Source organism: Coloeus monedula (genome assembly GCF_965178545.1).
Source record: "Coloeus monedula genome assembly, chromosome: 33".
In the NCBI taxonomy this organism is placed as follows: domain Eukaryota; kingdom Metazoa; phylum Chordata; class Aves; order Passeriformes; family Corvidae; genus Coloeus; species Coloeus monedula.
Window position 1 is genome coordinate 894,069 of NC_138813.1, and position 20,727 is coordinate 914,795.

Consider the following 20,727-nt stretch of genomic DNA (forward strand, 5'->3'; position numbering starts at 1 on the left):
CACTGTGAGAGAAACAGAGCGGGCAAAGAAAGGCAGAAGAGAAAGGAGGACACAAACACAGTCAGCTGAGAAGGTGGCACTCTGAAAACAGAACTGCAACGGACTGAAAATGAATGGGACAGAAGTCAGTCATTCTGAAAGTTTTATTTACTATCAAAACACAACCCACAGAGCTAGCCCTACACAATCCCCATCCCACCCCTCCAAATCTGGATCCCAGTCTCCTTTCAACCCCATCTCACCCTGGAGGCTGTAGAATCGAGTAATTTTGGCATGGGACTGAGTTTTTTTGAGGTGGGAACCTTAAGCCATTTTGAGGTGGGATTGAGCCCTTTTGGGGTAGGATTGAGTTGTTTTCAGTGGGATTGAGTCGTTTTGAGGTGATCCCTCTTGGCTTTTGGAGTGCAAAGAGATGGAGAACACTGCCCAAAATCCCCCAAGAACCCACAAATACTCCAGAATATGTCCCCAAACCCTAAATTCCCCCTCAAATTCCTGTGAAATGGTGGGACTTCAAACATCTGTGATCAATTTCTTTGTTTTTAGTCCTATTTTGGGTGTTTTTAAGTGATGAAGATGAATCAGAAGACAATTAGGGCCAAAGTAAAAGGATAACCAGCCAGAGGTCTTCCCAATATGGATCACAGGGAATGTGGGCCACCAGGGCTTTTCCCAGTGTGGCTCCTCCAAAGGGGGATGGGGTTGGAGCAGGGCATGAAGCTCTTCCCACAGTCGGGGCACTTGCAGGGCTTCCCTTACTGGTGCCTCCGTTGGTGTCTGGTCAAGGTAGAGGAGTGGGTGAAGCTCTTCCCACATTCCTCACACTTGTAGGGCTTCTCCTTGGTGTGGATGCGCCGATGGATGATGAGGCTGGAGTTTTGCTTGAAGCCCTTCCCACAGTCGGGGCAGCAGAAGGGCCTCTCCTCTGTGTGAATCTGGTGGTGCAGAAAGAGACTGGAGGGGGTCTGAAACCTCTTCCCACACTCGGAACACTCATAGGGCTTCTCCCCAGTGTGGATCTTTTTATGGACAGTCAGGTTGCTGCGCTGTCTGAAGCTCTTCCCACATTCCAAGCACTTGTATGGCCTTTCCCCAGTGTGGATGTTCTGGTGGAAGATCAGGTTGATGCTCTGGCTGAAGCTCTTCCCACATTCCTCACACTCGTAGGGGCGTTCCCCAGTGTGGATCATCTGGTGGCGGATTAGGTGGGAGCTCCGGCTGAAGCTCTTCCCACATTCCTCACACTTGTAGGGCCTCTCCCCAGTGTGGATGCGCCGGTGTCTGACAAGGTGGGAGTTTTGTGTGAAGCCCTTCTCGCAGTCGGGGCAGCGGAAGGGCCTCTCCTCTGTGTGAATCCGCTGGTGCAGGAGGAGACTGGAACTGGTCTGAAACCTCTTCCCACACTTGGAACACTCATAGGGCCTCTCTCCGGTGTGGATCATCTGGTGGCGGAGCAGGGTGGAGCTCTCTCCGAAGTTCTTCCCACATTCCCCACACTCATAGGGCCGTTCCCCAGTGTGGATCATCTGGTGGCGGAGCAGGGTGGAGCTCTGGCTGAAGCTCTTCCCACATTCCCCACACTCGTAGGGCCGTTCCCCAGTGTGGATCATCTGGTGGCGGATCAGGTTGGAGCTTTGTCTGAAGCTCTTCCCACATTCCCTACACTCATAGGGCCGTTCCCCAGTGTGGATCATCTGGTGGCGGATGAGGTTGGAGCTCTGTCTGAAGCTCTTCTGGCATTCCCCACACTTGTAGGGCTTCTCCCCAGTGTGAAGCCGCTCATAGACCACCAGGTCTGAGCTCTGGCTCGATCTCCGGCCACCTTCCCGGCACAGGGTTGGTCTTTCCTCCTCAGAGCACCCTGGGCTGTGTTTGCAGCCCCTCCTCCTGCAGGATCTCCGGGCATTTTCCTCCCCACTGGATTCCTGTGCCATGGAGCCGCTCAGAACGGCCTCTTCCACCAGGTTCTGCTGTGGGGATTTGTCCTCCCTGGGCTCCGTCCTCAGCTCCTTGTCTGGGGAGGAAGGACAAGGAGAGGATGGGATTTGCCTCCATGCCACAGGGAAGGGCAAGGAGATCCCCCCAGTCCATCCCCGGCAGGACGGTGTTGGCAGCAGGGTTGTCCTGCAGCCAGGGGCGATGCTGGGCTGGGAGATGGAGCAGGAGAGAGGGGGAAAGGGGCACTGACTTCCTCCTCACCTGCCTGGGGGTCCCGGGGCATCTTCCTCTTCCTCGCAGCCTCCTCCTATATCTGGCCAAGGTTTGGGAATGGGAAATCCTGGTCTGGGGGGAAAACAAGGGATGAGCACCTTGAGTTTGAAGGTCCCTCTGCCCAAGTCCATCTCTAGAAGACACCAGGCATCCTGTGTCCAAAAAAATCTACTCTGAAAATGCCTCCCAGGAGTTCCCTGTCTCTGGTCCCTCCCGTTTGGTGTTTGGGGTTCCCCCTGTCCCAGCTGCTGGGGGTCACGCTTGAATTGGGGGTCCCCCTCTCTACTTGGTCCCCGCCCTCCCCAGGCTGCTGGGAGTCCCAGGAATCTGAAATGCTCCCCCTTCTTCTGTCTCCCCACTTAGGAATGCTGGAGGTGATGGGCTCCAAGGAGTCCCTCCTGCCCCTCTCCAGGCTGTTGAGGGTCCCGCAAATCACGGCGCTCCCCCCTCTCTGGGCTCCCCACTTTCGGGTCCTGGGGGTCACAGGGCTCTGCTCCTCCAGAATGCCTCTGCCAGCAGCCACCACTGGGACCCCCCAATGTCCCCCACAAGGGGCATTTTCCACTCAGTTTTGGAGTTCTTCATTCTCCAAACATCCTGCAAAAAAAACCCCAACCCAGGATTTCTGGGCCAGGCTCCCCCTCCTCGGCCACCTGTGGGATGGGGGGCAATGATCCCACGGGTGGGGGGCTGTGAATTCAGGGAGTGCTCAACCTTGTGCTTTCTTCTCCTTTTCTTGATCCTCTTTTGTCCCTCCTCTTCCACCCAGGGCTTCTTAAGTGCATTTATAATAGCTGCACATAGGGACATGTACCGGTAGACTGCTTTTTCTCCCGTGGCAGCTGCTTCCCTGAGCCATTGCACAACACGTGCCCAAAATCCAGTGTCCTGCACATGTTCAGCAGCAGCGGCAGGGAAGTAGTATGAGATCCACCTTATAAAGCGCTTTGGAAGTCCCTTAGAAAACTTAAATCATAACTTAGAAGAATACCCACCACCGAGACATAAAAACTCTGCTGAGCATGCAACAGTTTATTTCCCATGGCTCGTATCCTCCCCTCACCGGTGTAAAACAAAAGAAGAAAAAGAACTGCGAGTATATTCCACCCCCGTCTGGAGCCACCCGCAGTGCACGCCAAACTGAATATCTTCTCTGGGAAAGAACGTGGAAAAAGGCACTGCGAGATCTTCTTGCTTCCTACCAAAGCAATGCCCAACTTGCAGTGCTTACTTTAGACCACCTTTGCAGGGAAAAGGATTGGACTAAGCCCCAAGATCAGGCTGCTAATGAATCAGTCCTGCAAGACCTCAAGCAGGCTGCTCAGAGAGCTCTGTCCCTTACTCCCAGCACTGCTGCCCCGAAAACCCACTTCACCCAAGTCCTGCAAGGGCGATCAGAACCCTTTGTAGAGTTTGTAGAGCACCTCACACAGGCCGTTCGCTCACAGACAGAGGGGCGTGAATTCCAACAGCAGCTGCTGACGGAGTTGGCCCACTGTAACACAAACGAAGCCTGCAAGGCAGTTCTCAAGAGCCCTACCTTTAGATCCTCCTCCCACCTTAGATCTCATGGTAGAAACCTGTGTGAAGTTGGTGTCAATCACCTCCGAAATTCAAAATAATAAAAGCAGAGGGGTAGTGGGGGTGGTGAGTCAATGAGGGAAGCCTCCATCCCAGAGCAGGTGTCATCGCTGTGGGAAGCTGGGGCACTGGGCAAAGGGATGCAAAGAACCCCGGGCAGTAACACCTGTGCCTGAGCCTTTCATTCCAGGTTCGGGCCACCTGGGGCAGGGATGTTGCTGCAGCCACTGACCAAACACCCAAGCACCACCCTTGGGAAACTGAGCAAGCAGCGCGATACAGCTCCGCGTGAGGACGTAAATGGAGCTGCTGTACCATCAAAAAAGGACAATTTACAGGACTGGACAGAAGCTGAGCTAGTTGATGCAGCAGTTCAGTTTTACACCTGGAAGCTGGGGAAGACAGTGCCCATCACCCTGACCTCCAGCCTCCTCGTTAAACAAACTGGTGATAGACTTGCTCTGGCCCAAGCGGCAATACCCATCCCGCTGGAGTCAGACATGTTTATTACAGGACTTGCAGCACTGGAGCACCCGGGAGTTCAAGTCTTCCCATCCATCCTTACCACCAATGGTGGGGGGCTGTGCTTGTGTTCCTGGTTGAGTGTCATCATGCTCCTCTTTTTATTCCAGAAGGTGCTACGATCGCACAAGGACGAGTCATCCCGAAAGGTTGCCTAACAAACCAGCAAGAGGCACAAGCGTTCTGGGCAGAAGTGATGGGACCCAACTGGCCAACCCTTGAGTGTGAGTTGAGCCAAGGGGGTGAGCGAGTTCGCATGCCATGTATGGTGAATACGGGGGCAGACATCACTGTGATCTCTTGCAGAGAGTTGCCCCAGGCATGGGAACTTGAACCCACTTGAAGTGGCTGGGAACACTGCTGGGATTGGGGGTAAAGCTACAGCTTTAAGGAGCACCCAAAATGTGACCATCCAAGGCCCGGAAGGAAATTTGCCTACCATCCGGCCTTTTGTTATTGACGCAGAGTTTACCCTGTGGGGTGGAGATACCTTGTCCCAGTGGGGAACTCGAGCTGTCGTTCCAGCAGCCCAGGGTTTTTAGGGCGGGCCACTGTTGAGTGCGACCACCCACGCAGTAATTGGCTACCTAACATGCCCGTATGGGAGGAACAGTGGCCAGTATCCATCGAGAAACTTCACGCTCTCGAGTCCCTTGTGGAAAAGCAACTTGCCAAGGGCCACACAGTCCCAACTAATAGCCCTTGGAATTCCCCCGTGTTCATTTGCCCAAAACTGAAACAAAACGGGCGGAGGCTTTTACATGATCTGTGTAAAATTAATGGAGGATATGGGACCCCTGCAACCATGCATGCCCTCACTGTCAATGCTCCCTCGTATGTGGAAGCTAGCTGTCATAGACATCAAAGACTGCTTCTTCCACATTGTCCTGGGTTGCAGTATATTCTATTACCATCCTCATGAGCCGTTGAAATCAGGTGGGGCAGTGTTTCCTTGCCTCCTCCCCCCAGACTATCTTTCTGTTAATGAGCCTAATCAACACTTGGCCTCATGACCCATTACCCCATTGTAAGATGCTCCACCCAGAGGGAGGAACCAAGCATTCCATCCTGGATATAATTTGAGATTCTGAACACCAGAGACAACCTTTCCACTGGATTTCCAGAGGACAGGAGCTACAGAGCCACCACTGGACCTTCTGAGGAAGAGCAGACCCTCTTTCTACAGGATCACCACTTCAGGAGGACTGCAGCCACCATTCTACTGCACTGCTACCACCACCCTGATTAACAGGGTGTCTGGTTGTATCCTGACTGTCAGTTTAACCCAGTGTTATCTGCCTTTATTTTTTTTTCCCCCCCCTCTTTTTATTTCCCTATTAAATTGTTATTCTGACTTGGTGTCTCCCACTAGTTTGTTTTCAAACTAGTACACACATATCTCTGCACCCCAGCAATGCTCCTAGATTTGCCTTCTCAGTGCCGTCTGTTAATCGGCAAGTCCCCATGTGCAGATATCACTGGACAGTGCTGCCTCAGGGCATGAAAAACAGCCCCAGCATTTGCCATTGGTATGTTGTGCGGGTCCTGTCCCCTGTCCAGAAACAGGCTCCAGAGGCAATCATCCTCCATTACATGGATGACGTCCTTGCATGTGCCCCAGACGAAACATGCTTAGACCTAACCCTAGATCTAACAATCTGAGCAATTGAAGCTGCAGGTTTTGTAGTCCATCCTGACAAGGTCCAGCGCTTGTGCCCCCTGACCTACCTTGGCCTCCGGATCCGTGAGACAACCATCGCTCCCCAACAGCTTGCCATAGCTGACGAGCCCCGGACCCTTCGCGACCTGCAGCAACTGTGTGGTACAGTGAACTGGGTCTGGCCCCTGTTAGGGATCTCCACAGAAAGCCTCAGCCCCCTCTTTAACCTGCTGCGAGGCGATGGTGCGTTGGACTCTCCCCGATCCCTAACCCCAGAGGCGCAGGAGGCCATTGGTAAGGTCCAGAAAGCTCTTTCCACCAAGCAGGCACACTGGATGGAACCAGGCCTGCAGTTCAAATTCATAATTATGGGCCAGCTACCACACTTGCAAGGCCTTACTTTTCAGTGGGACGAGAGGATCAAGGACCCCCTCTTAATCACAGAGTGGGTGTTCTTGCCTCACCGGCCGTCCAAAAGCATTACCACACCACAAGAATTGATGGAGCTACTGATAAGGAAGGCCAGCTCTCGCCTCTGCGTTCTCGCAGGGTGCAAATTCTCGTGCATTTACATGCCATTCAAATTAGATGATGTTGATTTTGCTCTACAGAGCAGCGAGTGCCTGCAGTTTGCCCTAGATAGTTACTCAGGGAAACTCTCTAGCCACCATCTGCCACACCAATTGTTTAATGTGAATTTCAAATTAGTCCCAAAATTGTTTTGAAGCAACAAATCGCTTTGAGCCCTGACAGTTTTCAAAGATGGGTCAGGGGCTTCTCACAGATCTGTTCTGACTTGGAGGAACCCCCAAACATCTGAGTGGGAAAAAGACATTGAAGTAGTTGAGGGATCTCCTTCAATTGCAGAGTTAGCCACAGTAGTCAGAGCCTTTGAGCGATTCCAAAAGGAACCAATAAACATTGTCACTGATTCAGCCGATGTGGCTGGAGTGGTAGAGAGAGCAGAGCACTCAATGCTCAAAGAAGTTTCAAATCCTAAATTATATCACGTGCTCTCGCAGCTCGTCTTTTTGCTGTCCCACTGAGAGCAACCCTATTATGTCATGCACGTGAGGTTGCACACCGACCTATTGTTGAAGGGAACCAGAATGCTGACGCCTTGGCAGCCCCAGTACAACTGGCATCACTACCGGGAATGTTCCAACAAGCTAAGTTGAGCCATCGATTCTACCATCAAAACTTCCCGGCTTTGGTCCGCATGTTCCATCTCTCGCACAACCGAGCTAAGGCCATTGTGGCGACTTGTCCTGACTGTCAGAAATATCAGATCCCATCGCTAGGGTCTGGTGTGTGTCCACGTGGTCTCAATAGCTGCCAGCTGTGGCAGACCGACGTGACTCACATCCCCGAATTCAGGAGGTCTAAGTATGTCCACATCTCAGTAGACACCTTCTCAAGAGCAGTTTTTGCCTCTTCTCATTGTGGGGAGAAGGCAAAAGATGTCATCAAACACTTTCTGTTGGCATTCGCCACTCTGGGGGTGCCAGCAGAAATCAAGACAGACAACAGACCAGCATACGTCTCGAAGAACCTCCACCAGTTCTTCGACACGTGGGGAATTAAGCACACTACTGGTATCCCTTATTCTCCCACGGGCCAATCTACAGTTGAGCATACCCATCAGACGCTCAAAAGAGTCCTTGCCCAGCAGTGAGGAGGAGCAGAGACTAATTCGCCCATTGAGAGACTCTGAAGGGCTCTCTTCACCATTAACTTTTTAAATTGTTCCTTCAAAGAGCCCGCCCCCCCCCCGTATTATGGCACATTAAAAATTGGACCACAAGTAAACTAAAAGAAAATCCATCCGTGCTGGTCAAAGACCCTGAGACTCACAAAGTTGAGGGCCCGTTCAAGTTACTAGCTTGGGGGAGGGGATATGCCGCCGTGTTGACCCCAGCTGGACCAAAGTGGGTGCTGGCAAAGTTCGTCAAACTGCACCTGACCTCACTGAACAGCGACGACCCCAAAGCCACCACCTGGAAGAGGTGCCCACACCAGATGCCATCTGAGGAAGAACTTGCGGCCCTCTTCCTGCTGTTCCCTTTCCCTGAATGTTTTCCCTTTTCCCCTACTCCCTAACTTCCCACACCTACCTCCATTTGCTTCGAAATAATAAAAAAGGGGGAGATGTTGCAGTGAACCATGACCAACCCCAGAGCCAGCCCCAAAAGCCTTGAGTATTCATAAGGCTGCGAAAAATACATAAATCCGTGCCTTACCTTTCAGCTGTGTATCTCCCTTCCCCATATCCGGCTGCTTTCCCAGAGGGATCTAGGCTCTTCTCTGAGTTATTCGGCAGCTGATTGGTCTCTGTTGCTCCTCCCCACCCACCCCTGTTCCCAATTGCCGTAGCCCCCTCTCCCCGCCCCAGTAACACCCCCTAGCTGAGGTATTGTGGAGAACTGGCTACGTGACAAGGGGCACGTAGACCCTTTGCAGCTCACAGAGCAAGATCTTGCAGAATACGGCACTCATCTTGTGTAATAGCTGAGCTACGTGACAAAGGACACATAGACCCTCTGCAGCTGCATAGGGCCTTCTGCTGATACAGCAAGGACATGCTGGCCTTGGGGAGCACTGCAGTTAACAATAGAAAGCTTGTGGTCGGGGAGGCATGGGAAAAGAGGAACTCAGGCATGAGAAAAGAGGAACTTTCTGACCACAAAGGAGGAACTAGAGGGAGGAGTCTGCAGCAATGCCGTGGACCACTCAGCTTGCGCCTTTTGGAATATGCATAAGCCTCATTAACCACGCTATATATGTAATACACGAATGATCAATAAACGGAAGCTTGCTGATCACTCACATTGAGCATCCGGGTCTTCTCTCCGTCGCGACAAGGTATCATTAGTTACTGTGTGTTTTCCACGCCTGTTTGTCGGGGTACAAAAATAGCTCAGCGAGCCACCTGGTGGTCTCTCCTCGTGGGTTCTCACCCTGCAATAAACCTCCTTCTCCCACGAGAGGCCCTCCGTTTTATCCTACCTCCTTTGCACACATCAGCCATCGGGAGCCGGGGCGAACCCGTGCCGGTGGTTCGCCCACCTCCCTGGGCCAGGATGGGACTCCACCTGTCCTCGCTCGGGGCAGGCAGCAGTTTGCTCTGTACCAGGACAATGTGCTAGCTCAGGAAGGTACCGCTGCAACTGGCACTGCACTGAGGGTGACTGGGAGTGGCTGTGAGACACTGGGATCACACTGGAAGCAACTCAGGGAAACTGGGAGTGACTGGGAACATGCTGGGAGCAACTGGGATGCACTGGGAGAGACTGAAACCACAGTGGGGGTAAGTGGGAGCAACTGGAACTGGAAGGAGGCTCCTGGGGTCATGCTGGCATTGACACGGAGCAACTGGGATCACACTGGATGATAATGGGAGCAGCTGTGCCCATGCTGGGGTCAAACTGGGATCCTACTGGAACTGACTGGGATCATACTGGGAGTGACTGCAATATTACTGGCAATATCTGAGAGTGACTGGGATCCTACTGGAACCAGACTGGGACTGACTGGAAAGGTGCTGGCCGTGACTGGAACCATGCTGGAAGTGACTGGGAGAAACTGGGCCCAGACTGGGAGTGACAGGGAGTCACTCTGGGCATGACTGGAATAATACTGGGAGTATCTGGGAATGACTGCGATCATACTGGGGATGACTGGGTGCAACTGGGGTCATACTGGAAGTGGCAGGAAGTGACTGGGATCATACTGGAGGCTACTGGGATCATAATGGGGTTGAGAGGGAGTTTGGGAAAACTGGCATCGTACTGGGGGTGACTGGGATCATCCTGGAAGTGACTGGAACCATACTGGGAGTGACTCCGGGTCCTATTGGATCATGCTGGGAGCCACTGGGATTACAATGGGTATGAATGGAACCTGACTGGGGGTTACTGGGAGCTACTGGGCCCATGTTGGGAGGAAAATGGGGACACATTGGGAGCAGACGGGATCAACTAGAAAGTACTGGAACCATGCTGAGGGGACTGAGACCACAATTGGGACCATACTGGGAGCAGCTGGGACCACACTTTGGGACACTGACAGAAACTGTGATCATCCTGGAGGTAACTGGGAGAAACTGGGAAAGACTGGGATCATTCTGAGAACCTTACTGGGGCAACTGGGAGTGCCTGGGAATGACTAGGAGTATGCTGAGGGCAACTGGGATATACTGGCTCTGTCTGTAACCATACTGGAGTGACTGGAAACAACGCTGGAAACAGCTGGGACCATGCTGGCAAACTCTGGGACCACGCTGGGGGACACTGGGAGTGACTGGATCTACACTGGGGGCAACTGGGTGTGACTGGGACCATGCTGAGAGGGACTGGGACTATCCTAGGGGCAAACGGGATCATACTGGGAGGAACTGGGAACAACTGGAACTGTTCTGGAGGCAACTGGGTTCATACTGGGACCACAGTGGGAGCAGCTGGATCCATCCTGGGTGAGACTGGGATCGCACTGAGGGTGACTGGAATCATACTGGCATTGACTGGGAGTGGCTGTGAGCAACTGGAATCATGCTCAAAGCAACTGGGAGGAGGCGGGAGTGACTGGGAGCATGCTAAGGGTGACTGGGATATACTGGGAGAGACAGGGAGTCACAGGGATCATACTGGAGGCTCCTGGGGTCATGCTGCCATTGACAGGGAGTGACTGGGATCACACTGGGGACCACTGGCATCGTACTGGGAGTGACTGGGATCATACTGGGAGTGGCTACAATCACACTGGGATAATGGTGGGTGTGATTGGACCCTGACTGGGGGTTACTGGGAGCTGCCAGGCCCATGCTGGGAGCCACCTGTGCACACACTGGGAGGAACTGGGAACAACTGGGAATGACAGGGTGCATGCTGGTGACAACTGGGATGTACTGGGAGTGACTAGGATAATACTGGGGGCAACTGAACCATGCTGAGGTAACTTGGAGTGCCTGGGAATGACTACAAGAATGTTCAGAATAACTGGGATATACTGGGAGTGCCTGAGACCATTTGAGTGGGGACTGGGAACAAACTGGGAGCAACTGGGAATGTGCTGGGGGGAACTGGGACCAAGCTGGGGGCAACTGGGGCAAGTGTAAGTGACTGGGGCCTTGCTGGAAAAGATTGGCATCATACTGGGAATGACTGGGACTATACTAGGGGCAACTGGGAGAACTGGGAACACACTGGACAAAAGCTGGAGGAGGAACTGGAAGCAACTGGGAGCGTGCTGGGGGAAAATGGTATCACAATAGGGAATGACTGGGACTGCCTGGGCTCCTACTGGGAGCAACAGGGACCATGCAGGGAGGGAGGGGAAGTGACCACGATCATACTGGGACTGACTGGGCTCCTACTGGGAGCAGCCACCTCCGGGCCCCGGGACCCCTGAGCCCCTTTCCCGGCCATGCCGCCCCTGCAGCCCCCAGACCCCCCCGCCGGGGTCCCGCCCATCCCAGGGCTCCCCCCTCTCGGGCTCCCCGCTTTGGGCTCCTGGGGCTCTCCTCTCTCTGGGGTCCCGCTTACGGAAGCCGGGGCTCCCGGGGCTCCCCAAACCGGTGTCCCCCCGCCCCCGCCGACCCCGCGCGCTCCCCACGGGGCCCCGGCAGAGCTCGGAGGGCCCGGCCCGGGAAGCCCAACCCCCACCGCGGGGGGACCCGCATCCCCCCGCCCCCGCCGGGGCTCTGCCGGCACCGCCACCGGGACCCCCACAAACACCTCCCGGGGACCCCCCATGTCCCCCCGAGCGCCACCTGCGGGATGGGGGGCGATGGGCCCGGGGGGCTGCGAGTTCAGCGAGCGCTGGAGCCGCGTGATTCCGCCTCTCCTCCTCTCTTCCAGCTTCCCGCTGCCGCTCCGCCTCTTCCTCCCTCCTCTTGCTCCTTTTCCTCCTCCCGCCCCGTCCCAATCCCACCTCCCCCTCCTCGTCCTCCTGCCCCGTTCCCGAACCCGAAATAGTCTGGCTGAGCACCTCCTCTGGCATCTCCAGGCACTGGGGACCAATCCTCGCTGGCACCGGGCGAGCTTCAGAGCTTTCTGTGCCTGCACTCGCCACAGGTGCTGCGAGACAGCGGGAGAATTCCACTCTGGCTCTCAGTTACACTCACACTCTGGGCTGGGCGGGATTCGATTGCTGGAAAATATACTAAGTTCAGAATTGTTTTAAAATTTTATTTCGCTACTCAGGCTTCGTTTGCCTCTGCCTTGGGGAAAGGAATTTGAAAGTGTTTGTTAAGGGATGTTACACCACTCAACAGAGATGAGCTTAACATCTCAACAGACTGGGAATAGCCCAAAAGATACCCAAAAGATAACGCCCATCAACAAAACATCAACGCCCATCAGCAAACATCAAGGAACAGCTACCCCAGACACTGCCCCCGGCACAGCTGGAGACCCCTGCTCTGGAAAAGGCCGAGAAAAAATCAAGAAGTGTGGACCTAATTAACATCAGAGGCCAAGCAATCCGGGGCCAATAGGAAACCAAATACTAAGAACTACCCAACGTGGAACCAATGAACATTAAACCTATGGATTTCTATGGGTTTAGACTGCATAAAGTTGAGGAAAAATTGAGTAAAACTCGTGTGCCTTGGAATGATTTTCTCTGCACACCCGGGCTATGTGTGCATGAAATGGTTTCTGTTGCACATCCTGGCCAGAATAAAGTAATGCCTTGATCCTCTAACACTAAAAAGGTCGTTGGAGAGTTTTTGTTCTTCCTGCAGTTTCTGTGACAAGATGACACCATTAGAATGTTTTTTCTTAATAATCCTACTTTGATATTGTCAGTTGGGTTTGGGCCAAAGGTGTGAGAGTCAATTTTTAGTCCGAGGAGAAGTAGCAAAAATCTTTATTGCTTTGGGGCATTTTTCGTCTATGCGTATGTGTGTCTGTTAGTGATGGCAGAATTTTGGAATGAGTTTTTCGATGTTCACCTGTAGGTTGCATTTTGCAAAACTGGAAGAGCTTTAAAACTGACCCTTTTCCTCATAAACAGTTAAAAAATACTAAAGAAAAAAAGAAAGCTGCTTTTGGGGGGGCCACTTGTGAGTCACCTGATGGCTGCCCTGGAAGAGAAGCTTCCTTCCAGGCAGCCAGCAGAGGAGCTTTAGAAATGCAAATTAACTCTGCTGGGGGAAGTGTGCACAATGTCCCAGGCTCTCCTTGCCTGCCACAGGAATTGGGCTGATTCCCTCTGCCCCTCACCCCAAGCTCTGCCTCCCTGCACAGACGGAATTTGCATCGCTAAAGGCAGAGCCCACACTGAGCATCTCTGACCCTGCAACAGAAATCCCTGAAGCTGCAAAGGAAAACAGCAAACGGAGAATGTTGGGAGAACTTCACTCACAAAAGCGGGGGGGAATCATCCCTCTCCCCACTCCAACATCTGCTGGCACTATCTGTGTTATACAGGGCGGGTTTGACCACTGGGCTGCTTTTGCTGCCACAAGTTCAGCGAAATCACTTGGGAATCCCAGGATGTGATGATTTAATCAGAGAAAAGCGGTCAATTGATGCATCCCTGGCATGTCTGGGAGCGCCCAAAAATGGGGAAAAGATGAACGGCCACCAGAACAAATCCTACAACACCATGGAGCAGCCCCTGGGAACCCGAACGAATTCATACCAGGTGCCAGAGAACCCACTGATCATTTCAATGCATCATTAGATCACAAGCTGTCCTCCAAATCATAACCAAGCACACAGCTCCAGCTCCTGACCTTCTCACCCACCAATCCACTCCCATGAGCAACGCCACATTTCACCCTGGGATGGCATCAGATTCTCTTCCAGCAGAAGGACCAGGAGGCTGTGGAAAATTAAATGACTCAAAGTGCTCTTGGCAAAGAGATGGCCAAGGAAAAGTGGGGAAACAGAGAACAAACAAAATAAGAAAGCAGCTCATATCCCTGTTCAAATGTGGAAAGGATGGGAATGGGACACGTTTTCGTGGTTCCCTGGCAGACCATGCGCTAAACCAATGCTGTTTCTCCTCTCAGGTGCTGCAGCAACGCTCATCTTTTTACCATGCACCACACCTTGCTCAGTGCAGCTCATTCAGCAGGGGATCAAGGGCATGCAGGTGGCAGCCAGGCCTTCTGACCCAGAAACGGCTACAGAAGGACACAGAATGAGGTCACTGAGAATAATCCCAAAACCAAAGAAGGCCCAGGAAGAACAGATTAAGGCATTTTTAAAGTTTGTAAAGAGAAGTACTGAGATAATAAGAAGTGGGGAATTAAAAGGAAAAAAATGAACGTGTCTGTACAAACAGATGGTGTGAATCCCATTGAAGATAGGGCCAGGGACTTGGAGATAAGGAAGTCACCGGAGAAAACATCAGTTTTAGAAAATGTTACTAATTGACACGAACTGCTGCTCAGCCAAGGTCCTGCTAAATTCCTGAACTTCCCGAAGAAGAACAAAGCCTTCACAGAGCCATGAATAGCGGATGTTATACAAAGTGGGGGTGCACATTAAGGGGCACATGCAGCAGGCGGATCGGGAAGTCTGTACCTTCCAAGGACCTCAGCCACTGGGGAAAAGGACACGGAGATGCGGCCGGGCAAATCGGGACAAAAAGGAGGCTGCGTCCTCCAACACTTGGACAGACCCCACGGGAAATGCCCCGTGGCCTCTCCCTTTGCCCAGGAATAGTTACTTTTACAGGACTCCTCCGGCTCCTCTGGGCACACAAACCTCTGGCCACGGGAACTTTCCCGCATACTCCCGGCCACGGGGCAGCCACCTCTGTCCTACCCACAGCAGCCGGGACGAGCCGGCGCTGCTCCGGCACCGGCTCCTGCCGAGGCAGCAGCGGGAAGGAGACCGCGGGCAGCCGCTCCCGCAGCGCCCTCACGCCAGGGCCAACACGGCGCCCACACGGCACAACGAACCCGCCACAGCCCCCTGCCGCCCCCTCCGCCCGCAGCCAGCCCCGAGCCCCGCCAGAACCGAGCGCGGCTCCCACCTGCGCTGGGGCCGCCTCCGAGCTCCGCCGCCGCCTCAGCGGGCTCCGGCCGCCGCCGCCGCTCCCGGACCCGCACCGACGCTCCGCCAACGGCGCCTCTGCTGCGCCACGGCCGCCCTGCCGGCGGCTCCGGGCCCGGGCTGCTCCCCGCTCCGACCAATCAGCGCGCCAGAACCACGACTGACGGCAGCAGCGCCCAATCGGAGCGAGGGGCGGGCTCTGCACACGGCCCAGCCCCGCCCCGCGCTCCCAGCGCCCCCCGGGCTGCGTGAGGGGAAAGCCGCAGCTGAGGAACAGCCCTGGAACGGGCCCGGCCCGAGCCGCCGTTCAGCTGAGAAGAGAAACAAAGCTCTCCGCTGCTCCCGGCCCGACCTGCCCAGCCCTGCGTGTGGGGTGGCACCGGCTCCTTGGGAAGCCCTGCAGCCTCGCTACTCCCGCCCCTAATTCGGAGCATCAGTGCATGGCTTTGATTTCCCCGAGAAAGGGAAAACCGCCCCAAACCCCTTTGGCTGCGTGCACGAGGGGAGAGATTTGTGGCAGAAAATTTCAGAAAAGTCATTTTTCCCCAGCTTGGGAAGAACAACCCAAGCCAAGCAGAAGTGGGACCCCCCAGGAGCGCCTCTCTGCCGCCCCAGCTGAAGCCCTCGCTGGCTGCTCCAGGCTGGATGGGCAGACTGGGAGCACTGGGAAGGGGCCCCGGCTCGGGGCGCAGCCCCCGGGGCAGCCCCACGGCAGCTCCAAGGCTCCGCCAGCCGGGATGGAACGTGGGAGGGGGAGCAGGGCAAGGGCCGGGGCTGTCGGTGTTCAGGGGGCACAAGGGACAGCGGGGGCACTTCACAAGCGTTTAATGCAAAAGATAAAATCATAAGGAAGACAAAAGCAACAGCAACCGTGGCACCATAGCCCAGGGCCACAGAGGAACATGTCCCGTTGGAGTGGGGGGACGCTGGCCCGATGCCAGGCACCCACCACAGCCGCTCTCTCCCTGCCCTCCACAGCCGGAGAGGGGACAGAAAATTTAACCGAGGGCTCATGAGCTGAGCTGAGGACCAACAGATTTCCCTTATCAAACACTGTCACAGGTAGAACAGGCTTGAAACTGGAGATATGAATTGAATTTATCGCTAACAAACTCAGAGCAGGATAAGGAGAATTAAAAGAAGGCCCTTCAAAACTTCTTCCTCCCACCCCTCCCTCCTTCCAGCTCCACCTCCCACCCCGGCAGTGCAGGACACAGGGAATGGGGGCCATGCTCAGTTCATCCCCGGTGCCTTCTCCCGCTGCTCAGGGACAGGAGTCGTTCCCCTGCTGCACTCTGGGCTCCCTCCCACCAGACAGTTCTCCAGGAACTTCTCCAGCCTGAGTCCGTCCCACGGGCAGCAGTCCCCTCACACTGCTGCAGCCCCGGGGGTCACTGTGCCCTGGGGTCAGTCCTGCAAGGACAGGCTGCTCCATCAGGGCCCCTCTGTCCACGGGTCTCCCACGGGCTCACAGCCTCTCCTCAGGCATCCCCCTGCTCCGGTGGGGGCTCCTCCAGGGGCTGCGGGGTATCTCTGCATCCCCGTGGATTTCCAAATCTCTTCCACATTCCAAGCCCTTGTGGGGCTTCTCTCCACCCTGAGGCTTCTCCATCAGCTCTGAGCTGTGGCTGGATCTCCGGCTGCCTTTCTGTCTCACGGGGGGTCTTTCCTCCTCGCAGCTCCCTGGGCTGGGTTTGCAGCCCCTCCTCGTGGATCTCTTCAGTTTTTCCTCCCCGCTGGATTCCTGCACCGAGGAGCTGCTCAAAGCGGCCTCTTCCACGAGGTTCTGCCGCAGGCATTTGTTCCCCCTGGTCTCCATCTGCAGCTCAGTGCCTGGGGCAGGAAGGAGAAGGAGAGGAAGGGACAGGGAGAAGGGAAAAGGAAAAGGTCAAAGGAGAGGAAGGAACAAGAAGAAGAAACCAGGGAAGAAGGAGAGGAGGAAGGAAAGTGGAAGGAATAAGGACAGAACGAGGAGAGGAAGGAGAGTGAAGGAGAGGATGGGATTTGCCTCCATGCCACAGGGAAGGGCAAGGAGATCCCCCCAGTCCGTCCCCGGCAGGACGGCGTCGGCAGCGGGGTTGTCCTGCAGCCGGGGGCGATGCTGGGCTGGGAGATGGAGCAGGAGAGAGGGGGAAAGGGGCGGTGACTTCCTCCTCACCTGCCTGGGTGTCCCGGGGCATCTTCCTCTTCCTCGCAGCCTCCTTCTCCATCTGGCCATAGCTTTGGAATGACAAATCCTGTTTTCAGGGCAAAACCAAGGGGTGAGTGTGTTAGGTTGAGGGTTCCTCCAGCCCAAGTCCATCTCTAGAAGTCACCAAGCATTTGTGTTCATAAAACCCTTCAAAATATTAAGATCCAGCCACAAAAGCCCTAAACACAGAGACACAGCCCCAAAACTCCCAAAATCTTGATATACAGGAAAAACTCCTCCACAATAGGAAAATTCTGCCCTTCAAAAAACCAAACCACCAACATTTAGACCAATAAAGCTCAGAAACAACATGATTCCCTCTCTCACCCCAAAAATTTAGAAAATATCAAGATTCAGCCCAAGAGATCCAAATTCAAAGAGAAAACTCCAAGACTGAGCAAAAATAACCTCTCAGGAGTTCCCTCTCTCTGGGTTTCTGGGGGTCCTGTGTATTTTGAGGTTCCCCCATATCTGGGGTTCCCACCTTCTCTGGGCTATCAGGGGTCCAGGGAATCCCAGGGGTCCCTGGTTCCCCCACTCTCCATCTTCCCCCTCCCTTCAGGCTGCCAGGAGTCCCCCAGCTCCAGGATTGCCCCTCTCCACTCTTCCCACTCCATGGCTCTCAGGCTTCCCCCAAACCTGGCTCTCCCAGGCAGTCCCCGAACCCGGTGTCCCTGAAACCGGTGTCCCTCTCACGCCGCACCGGCACCGGGCGATCGCCATGTGGTACCAGAGCCTGACCCAGGGAGACCAACCCACACGTGGGGGGAGACCCTGCATCCCCCACCCACAGCCAGGGCTCTGCTGTGAGCCACCAGCGGGAACCCCCCCAAAAATCCCTCCCAGGGACCACCCAAGATACTTGGGGCAAGCTTCCCCTCACGGTCCCCTGCAGAATGCGGGGGGGGTGATGCTCCCAGGGCAGGGGGGCTGCAGATACGGGGAGCGATGGACGCACGTGCTGCCTCCTCTTCCTCCTCCTGTTCCTGCTCCCGCTCCTCCTCTATCCCTCCTCTTCCTCCCGCTCCTCCTCCACTTCTCCTCCTTCCATCCCTTCTCCCCCTTCTCCTTCATCCCTCCTCCTCCACCCCTGCTCCTCCTCCCCCCAGACCCAGCGCCCACCCTTAGCCCCCTCCCCCCAAATCCATCGCATCCCGCGGGAGGAGCAGGGATGGAGCCGGGGCCGGTCGGGCTGGGGCAGCGCTGGGCTCTTGGCTGCTCCCACCCGCCGTGGGGGAAGCTGGGAAGGGAAAAAGAGGGAAGATTGTTGTGTGGAGAAAAAAGTTTGGGGCTTGTGGTCACACTAGATGGGGACTTGGACCCCTTTGGACACACCGCAGGAGCCTGGAGATTTTGGAGGGGGAATACAGAGATGGGTGTGGGATGCCAAGGGATTTTGGGGACAGGGTGAGGGGTTGTGCGAGCCACTTGCTGGGGGCAGTCAGGCCAGCGACTCCTGGGCTGGACTGCTGGTCTGGGCATTCCAGCTCCCATTTTCTGCTCTCTTCCTCCCTTTTTCCCACCTCTCTCAATATTTTCCCGTCGTCCCCACCACACCCCTGAGACACCCACATTCACCTGAGTCCCACTGCCCCCAGACACGGGAGCTCCCAGCACCACCAGTACCACCAGTACGGCCCAGCTGCCAGCACACGCCCCATGGCCAGCGCCGGGCAAGTGCCGCCAGCCCCAAAGCAGCCACGCTGTGCTGTGGAGGGGTCCCCATGGCCCTGCCCCATGTGGCACTGGGAGCACCAGTCTGGACCAGTGCAGAGCATGGGTGGGCAGCATCAGAACCCACAAAAGTGGTTCCACCATGTAGTGGTTTGGCCCAAAATACTCATTACTGTTTATCTTCTGTGAGATAAGAATGAGGAGAAACGCAAACCAGGCACCAAACTTGAAAGAATATAAAGAAGTTTATTAACAGACCTAAAAGAAGGAAAAAAAAATTATACCACCTTCAGAACTCTCCTCCTCCCCCCACCTTCCTCCCTTCTCCCATTGACAATGGAAAAAGACAACCCTTGAGATGTTCAGTCTGTTACCACTTCCATAATAACCTTGTTCCGTCCATTTAGAAAGAGAAGTCTCTTCTTGCTCGTGCTATGAAAACATTATCACAACGAGCCAGCCGCCCACTTCCAAGTATTGTTCGGTCCATTTAGGAAGAGGAGTCTCTCTGCTCGCATGTGAGTCCCTTCCCCCAACTTGCAGCTTTTCCTGCAACTGCTTTCGAGGGTCCACTCTTGAAGTTTTTTGGGGTACAATTTTAAGGTTGAGCCGTTCAGAAACAAAAAACAGAGGCCCTTCTCCTTCCCTGGGAGCAAAGGGTCTTCCTCATCTTCATCTCTAGGACTATCTCTGGGAGCATCTGTAGGGACTGAGGTTTTCTCCTTTCCCATTTGGAGCCAAAGTCCTCATCTGGTCCATCTCTCTCTGTCCAAACTTCTCATGAAATTACAGCTGTGTCAGCATCTGCCTATCTCAACGCAGGTGCTTTTGCCTACGAGTTGAACACTCCACCCCCCATATCTTCATGAAATTACAACGGGATACTCTGATATATCATAGCTTCACAACAGAATTTCAGCTTTAAGCATCTCCTCTTTCTCTTCCCTCAGGTTTTCAGCTCTTCACAGCAATAAAAGGGTTAATCTCACCTCGGCCTTGCAGCTTTGCAGCTGGAATGTTGAATGCTTCTTATCGAAGTGGAGAGGGGGGAGAGCTGAGCCGATCCAGCTGCCCACGGCAAGGCAGTGGGGGGGCGGTTCCAGGGACTGGAACAGGTCCATCGACTCCAGGATGGCCATGGCCCAGCCCGGCCTGGCCTGAGCAGGGCCTGGCCGGGCCCGCTGGCCCCCACACGGGGCCCGCAGCCACCTGTCCCAGCACCGGAAACAAGAGAGGGCTTGGGGGGGAGTTTGTCTATTCTTAAGTGTGGATCACAGAGGCGGTCACAAATTTAAGTGGCTTAAAGAATCGTCCATATTCAAACTGGCCAGCTGTTAGATTCTATCAGGTCCCAGAGGAAGCTGTAAGCACCCCTTAGCAAGGACATCCCTTCCGGGACTATGCTTGCTAACCTATGACACACCACAAGCCATTTAGAACCCCCCAAAAGTGGTGGAAAGCATCAGGATCCTCCCAAAAAAGGGATCACCTCCGCCTCCTAAAATGACTGGGAAATCTCCCACAGCCGTTTATATCCCCTGCCAAAATTGGTGGAAAGCAGCAGGATCTACCCTAAAATGGGCTCCCCATGTCCTTCCCCGTGGGGGCAAGTGCAAAAGCCAGGTGTGTCCCCCCTCCCAGTAACACATCCCTCAGGACTGGAGGGTGTTGTAATGTGTGTGAACCCTGTTAGTGTGCCCCAGCCAAACCATCTTTAGTGATTCTTATCAGAGCCACCAGGAATGCATCAAGGTAACTGAAATGTAAGCAGCGCTCAATTGGGAAAGAAGAAGCTGAGAAGCAGAATACCAAGGCAGTGAGAAATGGATAAAGAAGGACTGTGCTGCACTGGACTAGAACCAATCCTGTTTTCTGAAAAG

The 20,727-nt window shown here is 54.6% G+C and overlaps 1 protein-coding gene across 1 annotated transcript; it reads right to left on the bottom strand.

The window, feature by feature from the left end:
* Window positions 1-227: 227 nt before the first annotated feature.
* On the bottom strand, window positions 228-15,060 carry LOC309583781 (uncharacterized protein). The gene is made up of 3 exons (XM_082299582.1): window positions 14,963-15,060; window positions 2,200-2,283; window positions 228-2,014 (listed from the first exon to the last, which is right to left on the bottom strand). The coding sequence occupies exons 2-3, from the start codon at window positions 2,219-2,221 to the stop codon at window positions 756-758; spliced, it is 1,281 nt and encodes a 426-aa protein (XP_082155708.1). The 5' UTR covers window positions 2,222-2,283; window positions 14,963-15,060; the 3' UTR covers window positions 228-755.
* Between the last annotated feature and the right edge of the window lie 5,667 nt (window positions 15,061-20,727).